Genomic DNA, 14,620 nt, shown 5'->3' with positions numbered 1-14,620 from the left:
AAAAACGCCCAAAAAAACAAAAAACATTTTTTGCAGCAATCCCAATAACTCCATGTCAAAGAAGGTCATGCCAAAAATCAGGCCAGTTTCAATCTATTTGGTAATTTGCCAAAAGCTCACTTGACCGAAACCTCCATACAACTACTTCCTACGCAGAAGGCCCTACATTTTTCCATTTGTTTTCTACCCATACCGTTTCGGTAAAATAAACCAGTTAGTTTAAATGCAAGACACTGGGTACTGTTACCGATCACATGCTTTTCCACAGAAACACAAATGGGATTGGGCCGTGGCACGCCCCTGTGCAATGTGATTCGGCTTCTAAACGGAATCAAAGTGGTACGTGTGCCCACACCCTAATTACTCTGCAATTTCTTATTTTGTTAGTATTCGACCTCAATGATCTGTAAAGCACTGCAGAAAATTGCAGCACTATTTAAAGTTATTATTATTATTTTGGAAGATGACAGCCTACCCGATTCTCCCCTATAACATTATATTTTTATTGTTAGGACACCATGAGAAGGGGCTGCACTTTATATTAAACAGCAGCACATCTGATCATGGTTTGTGATTGCATCTTAGCTGTATAGCGATGCCTGGAGCTTAACTGCAAATACAGGCAGTCCCCTGTATTCCGAATTACAGACGACCCCTAGTTACAAACTGACCTCTGGATGTTGGTAAATTAGCCTTAGGCTACAATAATCAGCTGTAATAGTTATCAAGGGCATCTGCAATTAAGCTCTATTGTTAATCCTGGTTCTTATGACAACCCAACATTTTAAAAATCCAATTGTCACAGAGACCAAAAAAAAATTGGGCTGGAGTTACAATTATATAGTATACAGTTCCAACTTACATACAAATTCAACTTAAGAACAAACCTACAGAACCTATCTTGTACGTAACCAGGGGACTGCCTGTACTATGCACATCCCATGGTAAGGTGTGGAGCAGTTTCTGGAAGAAAGCAGCCAAGTCTTTAAAATAAGGACAATTGAAAATCCCTTTCATTCCATTGATTCACATAGCACATATACGTAGATAGATGTGGCATCCACATGTTTTTCAATACAAATCAAAAATATATGGTCAAAAGTAATGACATAATAAATGTGATACATAGCAGGAATACTAATTTTTGTGGTGTGTTTGCCCAAATTAATCCCAAATTCTCGCACAGTTTTGGTAAATATACACATATGTCCTAATATTACAAGTTATAGAAATTCCTGAAGGTACATTATATATTTAGCTAAAAAAAAAAACCTTTGCAACAAGATAAGAAAATCTAGATCCTGATTCTCAACGAAGCATCATCTTACATCTACAGCAAGACTGGTACATATGGTCATCCACCACCTACTAGAGTGGTCAGATGTGCAACAGATGTCCAATAGTTCTCAGATATCTTCATTACAATATGAATGCTGACAATACATGCAGTCAGAGAAGTGCTTCTTCCTCTCTAGAACTGTATCTTTTGTCCTCTTTGTCAATCCTTGAAGTGTCATCTACAGCTGACCATAAACCAGTTAGTTGGGACAGAGATCCTTCACTCATGCTACCAACATAGGTGGCCAAAGTAGATGAAATACAACTCAGAGAGGACATTGTTAGGCTACCTGTACACAAATATGTCAAAATTGGCAGTAAAAACAGACGCCAATGTTACATTAGTCTGGAATCCATATTAAACGGATCTTCAAGCTGGTCTATGAATGATAATTAAAACCGGTTCTGACAAGTACATTTTATATAATAATAATAATAGGCAAATCTAGAGTATATTATAGCGCTATAATCATTTTGGATTTTTTCATGACTTTTCATTTTCACAAATCTGCCAATATTACGGCCAATCATGATTCTGATCACCATTAGTAACAGTATCATCACTTACACTGAACCAATATTATTGGGTTTTGGAAATTGGCCTCTTCTTTACTTTTCCTATCTTTTTGTCCATTCCAAGAATCTACCAAGATTTTAGCATCAAGTGATTTTGTAGGCAATATATTTACCAAGATGTGTAAGAAATGTGATATTCAGGTAGTAAGTGTTATGTTGGCTTTACAGAGGTCATTTTCTTTGTTCCAACACATTAGATCAAGACATTGTGGTTATCTGACAGATGGTGTAACAAAACAACAAATAAAATGTAAAAGGAAATGTAGATCTTCCTGCTTGTTCAGCAAAAGACATCCCACGGTCTGCAATCAATGACTTGACAGCTGTTTGGCAGCTCCAAAAAAGCAAAAGGAATAACTGAGGAAATGCTGATCAGCCCTGCAGGGATCCGTCTCATCAAACCTTTTACCACACATATCATTCATTGAAGTCAAAACTTCCTAGGTCCACACTAAGAGTTCTATGTCAGGTCATACAACCTATAATATTACAGTGATTGATCAAGAGTTTCTAAATTACGGTATACAAGGCTATGCCTACATACATGCCTCACTAGCACAACTGCTACTCCTGTACCAATATAAAGATTGGTGTGACTACAGTCTCGGCCCAAAGTAAAAAAAAAAAATCATTAGGGATCAGTGATCTACTCCTGATCTCAGATGCGTTTAGACTTAAACACCTATACTATAAGTAGGAACAAGCAACATGTACGTTGCCAGTAAACAGCAAAACGTATTACTCGTTCACAAGCGTTAGGGCATCTGCAATTGGAAGTAGCCCCTCCCAATGCACTTGAATTTGTTCCTAAACACGATACAAATGCGGCCTGGCGTTGTTTTTGTGCGTTTTTGCTGCCTTGTTTGCTACATATTGTATTGTTATTGTTCCATAGGACTATGTTTTACTGAGTTTTACCCCTATTTCTGAAATTATTTGTACTTATCTAAAAATCTGTATTATCAATGTTTATCTAGATCTACACTCACCGGCCACTTTATTAGGTACACCATGCTAGTAACGGGTTGGACCCCCTTTAGCCTTCAGAACTGCCTCAATTCTTCATAGCATAGATTCAACAAGGTGCTGGAAGCATTCCTCAGAGATTTTGGTCCATACAGGCGGTCCCCTACTTAAGAACACTCGACTTACATACGACCCCTAGTTACAAACGGACCTCTGGATATTGGTAATTTATTGTACTTTTGTCCTACGCTACAATAAACAGCAATAGCAGCTATCAAATGTGTCTGTAATGAAGCTTTAGTGTTAATATTGATTCCTATGACAACCCAAAATTTTTAAAATCCAATTGTCACAGAGACCAAAAAAGTTCTGTCTGGGATTACAATGATAAAATATACAGTTCCGACTTACATACAAATTCAACTTAAGAACAAACCTACAGACCCTATCTTGTATGTAACCCGGGGACTGCCTGTATTGACATGATGGCATCACACAGTTGCCGCAGATTTGTCGGCTGCACATCCATGATGCGAATCTCCCGTTCCACCACATCCCAAAGATGCTCTATTGGATTGAGATCTGGTGATTGTGGAGGCCATTTGAGTCCAGTGAACTCATTGTCATGTTCAAGAAACCAGTCTGAGATGATTCCAGCTTTATGACATGGCGCATTATCCTGCTGAAAGTAGCCATCAGATGTTGGGTACATTGTGGTCATAAAGGGATGGACATGGTCAGCAACAATACTCAGGTAGGCTGTGGCGTTGCAACGATGCTCAATTGGTACCAAGGCAGGATGGATCCATGCTTTCATGTTGTTGACGCCAAATTCTGACCCTACCATCCGAATGTCACAGCAGAAATCGTTTGACGTACTGTGCGTTCAGAGATGCTCTTCTGCCTACCTTGGTTGTAACGGGTGGCGATTTGAGTCACTGTTGCCTTTCTATCAGCTCAAACCAGTCTGCCCATTCTCCTCTGACCTCTGGCATCAACAAGGCATTTCCGCCCACAGAACTGCCGCTCACTGGATGTTTTTTCTTTTTCGGACCAATCTCTGTAAACCCTAGAGATGGTTGTGCGTGAAAATCCCAGTAGATCAGCAGTTTCTGAAATACTCAGACCAGCCCTTCTGGCACCAACAACCATGCCACGTTCAAAGGCACTCAAATCACCTTTCTTCCCCATACTGATGCTCGGTTTGAACTGCAGGAGATTGTCTTGACCATGTCTACATGCCTAAATGCACTGAGTTGCCGCCATGTGATTGGCTCATTAGAAATTAAGTGTTAACAAGCAGTTGGATAGGTGTACCTAATAAAGTGGCCGGTGAGTGTATATCATTATTATCATGATTGTTAGATATGTAATGTATATAAAGCATTAATATCAGAACACCAATTTACCAACCTTTGATAGATTATAAATTATTATAACAGGTTTTGTCATGAGTTCCATATCCCCAGCAACAAATTAAAAGTAATCAGTCACCACTCTGTTTCTGCTTTTGTATATACTTGTGTTTCCCATGAGATAATACTGGAGCAAGTTTTCCTATAACTCTATATTGTGTCATAACTCTTATTTCTCTTAGTTATTAATAAATGGTCATCTGGGTGTCACCATTTCCCTTGTCAGAGTGGTGTGACATTGGCAACAATTGGGCAGTGTCAGTGTATGCAGATACACCCCCCTACTGGTAACCCCTGGTTGAACTATTACATTGTTATAATAAGGTTTCCGACTGAATTACAGCAAGCAGAGGTCTTGAAAATTCCGAGAAAGACGTATACAGGAACAATATAATTTTTTACTATTAAAATAAAGACATACGTCTATTGTTAAAATTAAAATACCCTTTAAACTTCAAATGGTCATTAAATACTAAGGTTTGCAGAGATCAAATATTTGATATTCATGACCAGGACATTTATGGAACTTAATATTACTGAATAGTAGTCAAACTCCAACTGCCTAATAATAACGGTGAAGGGAAAGGGTGATCAAAAATACTGTGTATCTTTAACATAACACTGGACAGATATGCGTGCTCTCAATGCCAGCATTGTGTTTCGCATATGCCGTGCTGCTGAGGATTTCGTTTTGTTTGTTTTTTTTGCCCCTACCCCTTGCTGGCCTTTGTAGACCTAGAACATCTGACAGCATTGCATTTCCACTGGCCAATATATTGGCAAGTTCTGATCCACTAGTAACTGGCCAACATTTGTCTGAGAAGTGCAATATACTTTGGCCAAAATCAGTATTATTTTACATGACAATCCATCCTAATAAAATGAAAATAAAAAACACAGTGGGTGAACTAAAAAGGTCTGAAAGTTAGAGAGCGCACTAGAAAGGCAATACCCAAGTTATGTACAAGATAGCTTCTGTAGATTTGTTCTTAAGTTGAATTTGTATGTAAGTCGGAACTGGCATATTTTATAATTGTAACTCCAGACAAACATTTTTTTAGTGATGATTGGATTTTCAATAATTTTTTGCTTTAACAGGAACAAGGAATATCAATAAAGTTTCACTACAGACAACTTACAGCTGAACATTGCAGCCTCGGACTAAAGTAAAGCATCCAAAGTCTTCACAGTGGGCAGAGGCCCGTCTCTAACATGGGTCTGTAAGTCGAGGACCCCCTGTTTTAATGTTGCACCTCATATTAGTAGTTGTCATGCTACCACACCCATGCAAGACAAACCCTTTGCATGTTATTCTTAAAACCCCCCAAACAGTGTCTACCGCACTTACAAAATGTGGCCCCTTAGAACATTTTTCATGCACATTTCTAATGCATTTTTCTTAGTGTAGCTCTACCAATGTGAGATCAGAATTGAAGGTCTCATATATATAAGAATAATATTCTACCATCCTGCCAATTACCATCTAATGTGGGCCTCTCCCTGGTAAAAAAACAAAAAAGAAAAACCTTAGATGAGAATTTCATTATTTGTTCCTTATGTTCTAAAAATGAAAATAACTCAACCATAGGCATCTCACAGCAGCTTGTGCCCTTCTATCCATTGAGAATACATGTAAAAGGTTCAATGCCCAGAACTAGAGGTGCAGAAGAAGAAGTGTGCCTGCTCCTTGTTTACAGTAAAGCCACTCACCCGCTTTCTGCAATCATTGGCACAGTACAGGCAGTCCCCGGGTTACAGACAAGATAGGGTCCATAGGTTTGTTCTTAAGTTGAATTTGTATGCAAGTCGAAACTGTATACTTTATAATTGTAGATCCAGACCAAATTTTATTTTGCCCCAGTGGCAATTGGAGTTTCAAAATTTTTTGCTGCAATTGTACCAAGGATTATAAATAAATCTTCATTGCAGCCACTTTACAGATGGATATTGCAGTCTAGGACTACATTAAAGCATCCAGAGAGCTTCACCAGAGGTCACAATGGGCAGAGGGGTCCGTCTGTAACTATGGGTCATCTGTAAGTTGGGTGTCCTTAAGTGGGGGACCGCCTGTACATATTCTTATCTAGTAAGGTTTCTCAAATCCACATCACTAGTCCAAGCAACTTTGCTTTAAAGGTTCAAGGTGATACTGAGCAAAAATCTATTTTCATTAGGAGCAGATGAAACAGAAGGCACATGTTTCATAGATGAAGAATTTCCTAAAACCACTTTTGGTACTACAGTACTAAAGGGAAGGGAAGAATTCCCATATAAGGAGCTGAGATTTTATAATTCTCTTGTACATTCATGCAGAAATCAGATGAACTTTATTCTGTGCAGAGAAAAAATATATTGTGAATAATGTTCTGCGGGTCTGTCTGCTAAAAACATCTCAATCATGAGAATAAGCTTCAGCCAATACATACACTTCAGGAATGTATATGTGAGTGTGTTAACATGGTCTTCATTCATTCCACTCATCCACATGTTTGGATTAAAGGGGTTTTCCAGGATAAGCAAAAATAACTGCGCCTACTTCTGTACAGAGGATGTTCGTGGTATTGAAGCTTCACCACATTCTCATTCATAAGGCTGAATTGTAATAGAAAAGTCCATGGGCACGTATTTTGATGGTGGTTTTAACAAGAAAAAGTAGATTATCCAATAAGCAAACATCAGGACAAAAATCCTAGACAATCAAAATTTTCTCAAGCTGCTTGGCTCATGGTTTTACTTAAAGGAAACCTACCACTTGAAGTGGCAGGTTTCAGAAGAAAACACCGAGCACCAGCTCAGGCTGAGCTGGTGCCGGTGCTAATTTTTGTTAGTGTTTTCAACCGCGGTATCGCGGTTTAAAACACTTTTTAAACTGTATAGCCGGCGCAGGGAGGTACGCACTCGGCGCTTACCGTGCGCGCGGCTACATAGGAAGTGAAGGAGAGCCGTGCGCATGGTAAGCGCCGAGCGCGTACCTCCCTGCGCCGGCTATAAAGTTTAAAAAGTGTTTTAAACCGCGATACCGCGGTTTAAAACACTAACAAAAATAAGCACCGGCACCAGCTCAGCCTGAGCTGGTGCTCAGTGTTTTCTTCTGCAACCTGCCACTTCAAGTGGTAGGTTTCCTTTAAGTAAATTATTAAAGTGATATGATTTATAAGACTACGGTTGGTCTAGTGGCATTAGTGTTGGCCACGGAAGAAGCTAGACCCCTGGGTCGGGCTATTTGACTTGTTGGTTTTATTATAGGCCTACTTTTAACTCAAGTTTGTAACTATAATTTAATAAGAATTTTAGACATACGTCTGGGTTATCTGCACCATGTCTACACATTTAGGAGTGGGACGAGTGGCAGAAAGAACCACTTCCAACCACTTGGCGTTTCCTCTGGATACATTTTGCCATTGTTCTGTTTCTTAGTCAAGATTAAAGGAGTTGAGCACAATCTGGAATATTTTATTTGGTGACTATTGGAGCTTCATTGTGGACTTTTTCTGTGGGATTACAGCTCCTCCAAATATCCTAGTATAGTTGGTTAGAACATTGAACTGGCCTAACTATAACCAGATAAAGTCCATGGGCCATTACATCTAATCTTATCTATAACAAATTATCTATTGTCTATGAATTAAAATCAGAAATTATGAATATCAAGGGTTGAGTTCCTTTTAGATGTTCTAGTGGGCAAGACAATTGCAAGATACAGTCTTCAGTGGACTGCAGAGGTCTTCTGCTGTGGGACCATACAAGGGAGTGGGGAAGAGCTTGACTATCATAATGTAGGAGTTGCACCCGGGCCTATGAGATGAGGAGACTACAAGTGTATAAGAAACAATAAAGTTGAGGGTCCTAGTACATATTTTTCATTGAGTTTCAGAGCCCTGAAATGCACAAACATCTCTATCCAGGACTAAGAATGCTGTTCCTTCAATTATCGGCTAGACATTTACCTTTACACTCTGAATATATTTAATGGTGAAAACCCCAACAACAAGTAAGGTCAAAGTAATGCAAAAGCATTGCACTCTACTTAGCGGGGAGGGGTATCTTAAGACCCCTTAGGCTGCTGGCTATGCTTTTGCCACACCTGATGCACACCTCTTATTATAGTGTTGCTCATGTGTTGTCAAATTAATTCACAGTTCTGCGTAAAGGGGTTGTCCGGAAGTTGAAAAACATGGTTGCTTTCTTCCAACAAGAGACCAGCATAGGGCTTGTGCCATATTGCAGCTCCACGGTATAGAAATGAATGGAGCTTAGTTGCACTACCACACACTACTCATGTTTAGGAGAGAAATTGTTTAATTTCAACCACCTTACAACACCTTTAATAGTCAATATTTTATCCATAAGCCATAAAAACGCATTCCTTGCATAATAAATGGAAAAGGTGAATTATCAAGGCTGATAAAATAGGCATTAACCATTTCGGGGTGGTGTGCAAAAGGTGTGCAATTCTACCAATAAATACTATACACACAGCTAGCCAAAATATCAGGGGAGTAATAACAGATCCCTGGAAGCTCCACGGTATATGTAATAGGTATACTCAGAGATGCTTTCACATGAGGCCTTATTTACAAGGATTCCCTATGGTACAGATATGCAGCAGGACCTTAGGTGCTTTATATATACACAGTATAACATGTCTCCATTACTCCTTATTCTCCAGATGAGATACGGTACATAGATCATAGCTATTCCCAGGAAGCTGCCCTGAACACATTAGTTTGCCGTGTAAAGGCCCTCCTTATTTACAAGGGGGATGGTAAGGCCAAGTTATCAGTTTATCCATGTATTTAGAAGGGGGAATAACACAACAGAGTCCTAGGGTCACGTTCAATGGTGTTGCCGTTTTTCAGCACTTGGGCCCACAACTTATTAATAAACAGTGTTAATTGTCTGAAAACATGGCAGATTTATCACAATGGCCGAGGTTGTTGGTGCGGTAATTTGATCTACACATGCAACTACGTCTATAATATAGCCACATTCACACAGCCGTTATTGCGTCCGCAATCTTGTGCAGTCTATGGCAATATGGGACATGGTGCGGTGTGTGACCTCACTGTTCGGCTTTCTATGCCGGGTGCTCACTCAGGATCCGACCCGGGCAAAACGTAAGTGTGCCGGAACTTGAGCAAGACTGCTATTCACTAAACTACTGCTATCTAATGTGAAAGAGAAACTACTTAAAGGAAATCCACCATCAAAATCAAGCATAATAAAACAGGGACACTTACTGAAAGATCCAGGCCTGCTGGATCATCATTACATCATTACATCAGGCAGAGAGAGGGGAAGACAGTGTAACAGCCTTTGAAGCTGCAGCACCGAGTCCTTCAGGCTCATTAGTATAATTGCACAAGTTTATTGTAGAAAGAAAAAGGCAGTGGATAACAAGATTATCACAGACACTGTTCCTGGATCTATAAGTGCCCCTGGTTTATCATGATTGATTTTGATGGTATATTTCCTTTAAGACATTGCCCAATGGTGGCGATTTTAAATAGAAATGAGTAAGTTTATTAGCTCCAACTTATTAATTGATCAGGTTTATCCTTTAGAGAGAGGTTACAGCATATAAGAAAGATCCATTATAGCGCATGTACTCATGATCAGACACCAGCTGCTGCCGCCAATGCTCAGACGCCAGGACAATGCAGTGGTACAAGACACAGCTGTATCCCCTGCTCAGTACAGGCAGACGTGTAACACAGAGAAGCTCTGAGCCAATCTCAGCGTCTACTGGATGCAGGACTCATATTTCATCAGGGAATGAAAAAACAAAAGGGAAATGTGCCAGAAAACGTATCGCTATATTCCCTGCTTATCCCATGACATTGAAACTATGAAGCTTTAGGAGGCACAACATAAGCAGCATTTATGTAGGAACACGTGAAGATAAGCAACCAGAAAGGTTGAGTCTGGCAGTGGTGAGAAAGAGGAATAGTGAGTGGAGAGCAGCCTGGATGTTACCATCCATCCAGGGTGTGGAGGTCTAGTACAACAAGACATGTACCAAATGTAGTAGTGGTATAAATGAAAGAGTACCTGAGTAATAAAAAGGGAGCAGACACACCACTCCAACTTTGTAAGGAGTCGGCATGTAGGGATCCTTAGAGTCAATTGCCACATTTGGAGATTGTATAAAGCACTGATGACAAACCTAATTCCAGAGGTGGCCATTGCACCCGCACAGAGTTTGCCGGGCAGGGCTCAAGGCCTCCTCTTGCAGTCTCAGGATGTGCCACACTCTCAATTTTAAAGGGACACATCCTTGGCTGCTTGGGACTGCAGAATGAGTAAGGACATGTGGATATTGCTGGCTTGTCAATGGAGCTCCATCTACAGGCTCCACCATTCTTTCTGTTCAGGGGGCACCCTAATGATCTGAATTTCATTGTTTTTTTTTTAAATTATTGGTGTCCTCAGTTCACCAATATGACTGAAAGCTGTGACAAAATTAGGCAATAGGTTACTACTTAAATTGGTAGGTTGGTACCAAGTGGGTTTTGGTTGTAGTTTGGGAAAGCAGTCACTAAAAGGTTCACCATCGCTGATATAAAGCATAAACTATTGTGCCCACCAGTAACACTTGACATTTAGAGAAGTTTCTCCTAGAGACTGCTTCAGGTTTGACCGCCCTGAGTAACAATGCCTGCTGATAAAGGGTTACAAGTCCACCCCGTATCACCTAAAATTAGGTGCCAGTGAGGCACTGTACCTTAATTACAGGCGATTTTCTGATATGCAAATTAGCTTTTGTTACTCATGTCTGGTATCTGTGACTCTTCTCTCTCAGGTTGGCAATGAACCACACCCCCATTATTTTTAATGACAGCTCTGTGTCTCTTCAAATCCTGCTCTGCCTCCTTGTACTTAGGGGCCGTCTGCTAATATTCAACTACAGACATATAAAGCTCTATGTTCAGATGGGAAATATTATATCAATCTTTTTACACTAAGCCTTGTGTTACATTCATGACACGTGACCAGTGACATCATCACAGGCCTTTTAGCTTTCTAAGAATAGCAAACTGTACAAGATGTATGCGATTACATAAAATCACAGCAGCCTCCATGGAGGATGGAGGGGAGTAGAAGTCCATGGAGGCTGCTGTGACTTCATGTGGTCAGATACATGCAAGGGGTACAGTTTGCTATTGTTAAGAGGCTAAAGTACCTGAGATGATGTCACTCTGATCACATGACATGAACTGTGACCAGTAAGGAGGCATAAGGCATGGGGAGGATTAGATGGGAGGGATCGGCTGAGCAGAACACACCCTCTTTAATGCCAGGTAATATAAGATAAAAGGTGATTTATGGGGATGCAAGTGAAACAATTTTGTAGTCAAAAGAAGGGGTGCAGTTAATAGAGCTCTATAGAGGTCAAATATTCCGCTCCAATTAATCTCTATGGGACTGACAGAGAACATCACTTAACATCATATTCCTTTACACTATGAATGGTGCAGCAGGACAAGGCTTCTGCTTCATTCAAAGGAAGGTCCCTTCTTGTAAGCAGATTGGGGTCTTAGTGAGATAAGCCCCAACAAAACCACATTATTACCCATCTTCTTCATAGACATTAGTAGAACAACCCCTTAACTTAAATTTACCCTAAAAAATGAAAAATATGAAGTTCAACCCTTAGGTTGATTTAAAAAAAAAACCCTATCTGCCCTATATTAGGGGATCGGATTCCTTCCTAATACAAAAAATGGCTCGATATTCATGAGAGAATGGGGCTGTTTTATGTAACAACACTGAAGTATGTGGAGAGATAAGCGAGAGCTAGGAGGACAGGGGTGAGGAATGCAGAATAATAGTGAGCAACATCTGAAAGTGCTATAGTGCAGCACCGCAACAAGTTATCAAGACATCCAAGACAAAGGCAATAAAACGTGTCCGGGTGACTGCAGCAATGGAAGGAAAAGCAGGACCAGCTCTGAGAAAGGTGACAATATGCAACTTTACATATCATGGAGAAATTGATTAGTGACACTGGTGGGATTTATTTTAATTTCATGAATATCAGAGCACTGATGATAAGACCCACAACCCTCCTAACTGCAGGGAGATGAAATTGTTACAGATTGATGGGAAATATAAATATAAACATATAATACATATAAATGGCAAAAATAAACAGAAGATAAAGACCAAAAACAAGCAGCAGGGAACAATAGGAAGTAAAGGGATGAGCTAATACACAGAATTAGGGACTGCAAGCCAAGAAGACAATTCATTAGACAGGCCCAGAGCTTTAGTAATGGAGCCGCATCATCCCCCACTAACACCCACAGGTTTCTTCTATCCCTCATAACCAGGGTATTCGCAGCTACCTCCTAAAAAGGTAAATTAACCCCTACAAGGCTCATACCCATGGGACATTACAGCAATCCTAGGAGCTGATCTCAACCATTTTTTTCACATGCTGTAATGATTTGTCTGGTCTCACACCCCCCTCCTCCTCCGCCCCCCTTTATGCCTTCCCCACCCAAATGTAAGTTCTCAATGTCTCCCCAAGGTCCCCTCCCACACAATCCCCCCTAATTCATCTCAGATAACAGCAGAGAAGTGGACTCCTTGCTATGAGGTGACCCACCCTCCTTGTTCTCCTGTACTGTCCTCCGATTCCTTTTCTGCAGCCACAAAGAGGCAAATATAATAGAGCAGCCCCCATCCTGACCCTCTGCACAGCTCCGCGTACAATGCCATCTGCCTGCCAGGGCACCATCCTCCTGCCATCCTAGCATCACATCACACAACAATGGCAGCAGGCAGGCAGCGTGCTGCACCAACACCAGGGCTGCCTAGGAGTCAATGACTGCTCCGCAATCCTGCCCCCAATCAGGCCTGCGCCAGGGGCAAAAATCCCTTACTACCCCCTGCAGATCCTCCACCATGACAGGTGGCCCATGCATAGAGAACGTGGCCCAAACAATGATGTGCCCAATGCTGCGCCCCACCCCTCACCCCATCATGTGCCAAGCATTACTTAGGATATGCCACTGCTGGCAGTGCATGCACGATGCCCATCATTACTAGTAGTGCCCCCCATGCCATAGTGTCAGCAGACACCCCAATCCCTGCAGGAATAAAGGCCCCTCCCCGAGCCCTGCCCTATCCCTCCACATTACCTTATGTACTGCACCATTTTACCAAGTGCCCCTGCAAGTAACCCCGAGCATCCTTTGGCAATGCCCTTTAAGAGATGCCAATGTCATAGCAATGCCCTGCTATGCACCCCAGTGCTGCAGCACAATGCAGTGCCCGCACACGTGCCCACATCACATCAGTGCCAGGTGCCCGGGCACCGCAGGGTCCCACTCACCAGTCCACGGGGGTCTGCTCCTGGATGACATCATTGTAGGCAGCCAGCAGCTCCAGGCGGTGGGTTGTGAAGCTAAGAGAGGCCATGCCGGCTGCAGGCTGACTGTGTGCCGGGGGATGGAGAGACGAGGCAGCGGACTGAGGGAGGGATGAGGAGGAGAGAGATGGAGGGAAGGAGGGAGAGAGGGAGGGAGGGAGGAACTGCAGCTGGGGAAGGGGAGGGCCGGCCCGGGGGAGCTGCGGGGTCCTAGTGCAGGCGCGGGGCTGCCCACTACCACCACAGACACCCCACTACCTGCTGTGTGTGCACTGCAATGATAGGCGATGGAGATCCCATAATACTCAGTATTATGGAATGCGAGGAATTCCTTGTATTATGGGATATAACACTGCCCATTCTATGCGGGATCCTAAGTGTTATGGGATATAACAGCACCAATAGTGTGATAATCCCACAGTAATATAGGATATAAATACAGATAGGCATATAACAGTACCAATGCTATCAGGATTCCCTACTACCCTGGTATCATGAGGTATACATACAGATACTGTGAGGGATTACTAGTATTATGGAATATAGCAGTACCAATGCTATCAGGAATCCCTACTACCCTGGTATCATGAGGTATACATAGAGATACTGTGAAGGATCCCCATTGTTATGGGATATAACAGTACCAATGCTATCAGGAATCCCTACTGCCCTGGTATCATGAGGTATACATAGAGATACTGTGAAGGATCCCCATTGTTATGGGATATAACAGTACCAATGCTATCAGGAATCCCTACTACCCTGGTATAATGAGGTATACATACGGATACTGTGAAGGATTACTAGTATTATGGAATATAGCAGTACCAATGCTATCAGGAATCCCTACTACCCTGGTATCATGAGGTATACATAGAGATACTGTGAAGGATCCCCATTGTTATGGGATATAACAGTACCAATGCTATCAGGAATCCCTACTACCCTG

General features: G+C 41.6%; 1 protein-coding gene across 4 annotated transcripts in view; it reads right to left on the bottom strand.

Moving 5' to 3' along the window:
• DBN1 (drebrin 1) overlaps positions 1-13,831 on the bottom strand; it is a 57,022-nt gene extending 43,191 nt beyond the window's left edge. For 2 of the 4 annotated variants that reach the window (XM_072146015.1, XM_072146016.1), the window contains exon 1: positions 13,636-13,829. In XM_072146015.1, coding sequence (XP_072002116.1) covers positions 13,636-13,721 — 86 coding nt within the window. In that variant the 5' untranslated portion in view covers positions 13,722-13,829. Of the gene's footprint in view, positions 1-13,635 lie in introns of all 4 variants that reach the window. The other 2 variants (XM_072146014.1, XM_072146011.1) reach the window with 2 other exon arrangements.
• Positions 13,832-14,620: the final 789 nt, after the last annotated feature.

The sequence above is a fragment of the Engystomops pustulosus genome, chromosome 4 (assembly GCF_040894005.1).
Source record: "Engystomops pustulosus chromosome 4, aEngPut4.maternal, whole genome shotgun sequence".
In the NCBI taxonomy this organism is placed as follows: domain Eukaryota; kingdom Metazoa; phylum Chordata; class Amphibia; order Anura; family Leptodactylidae; genus Engystomops; species Engystomops pustulosus.
This window is presented reverse-complemented; position numbering and strand designations above follow the sequence as displayed.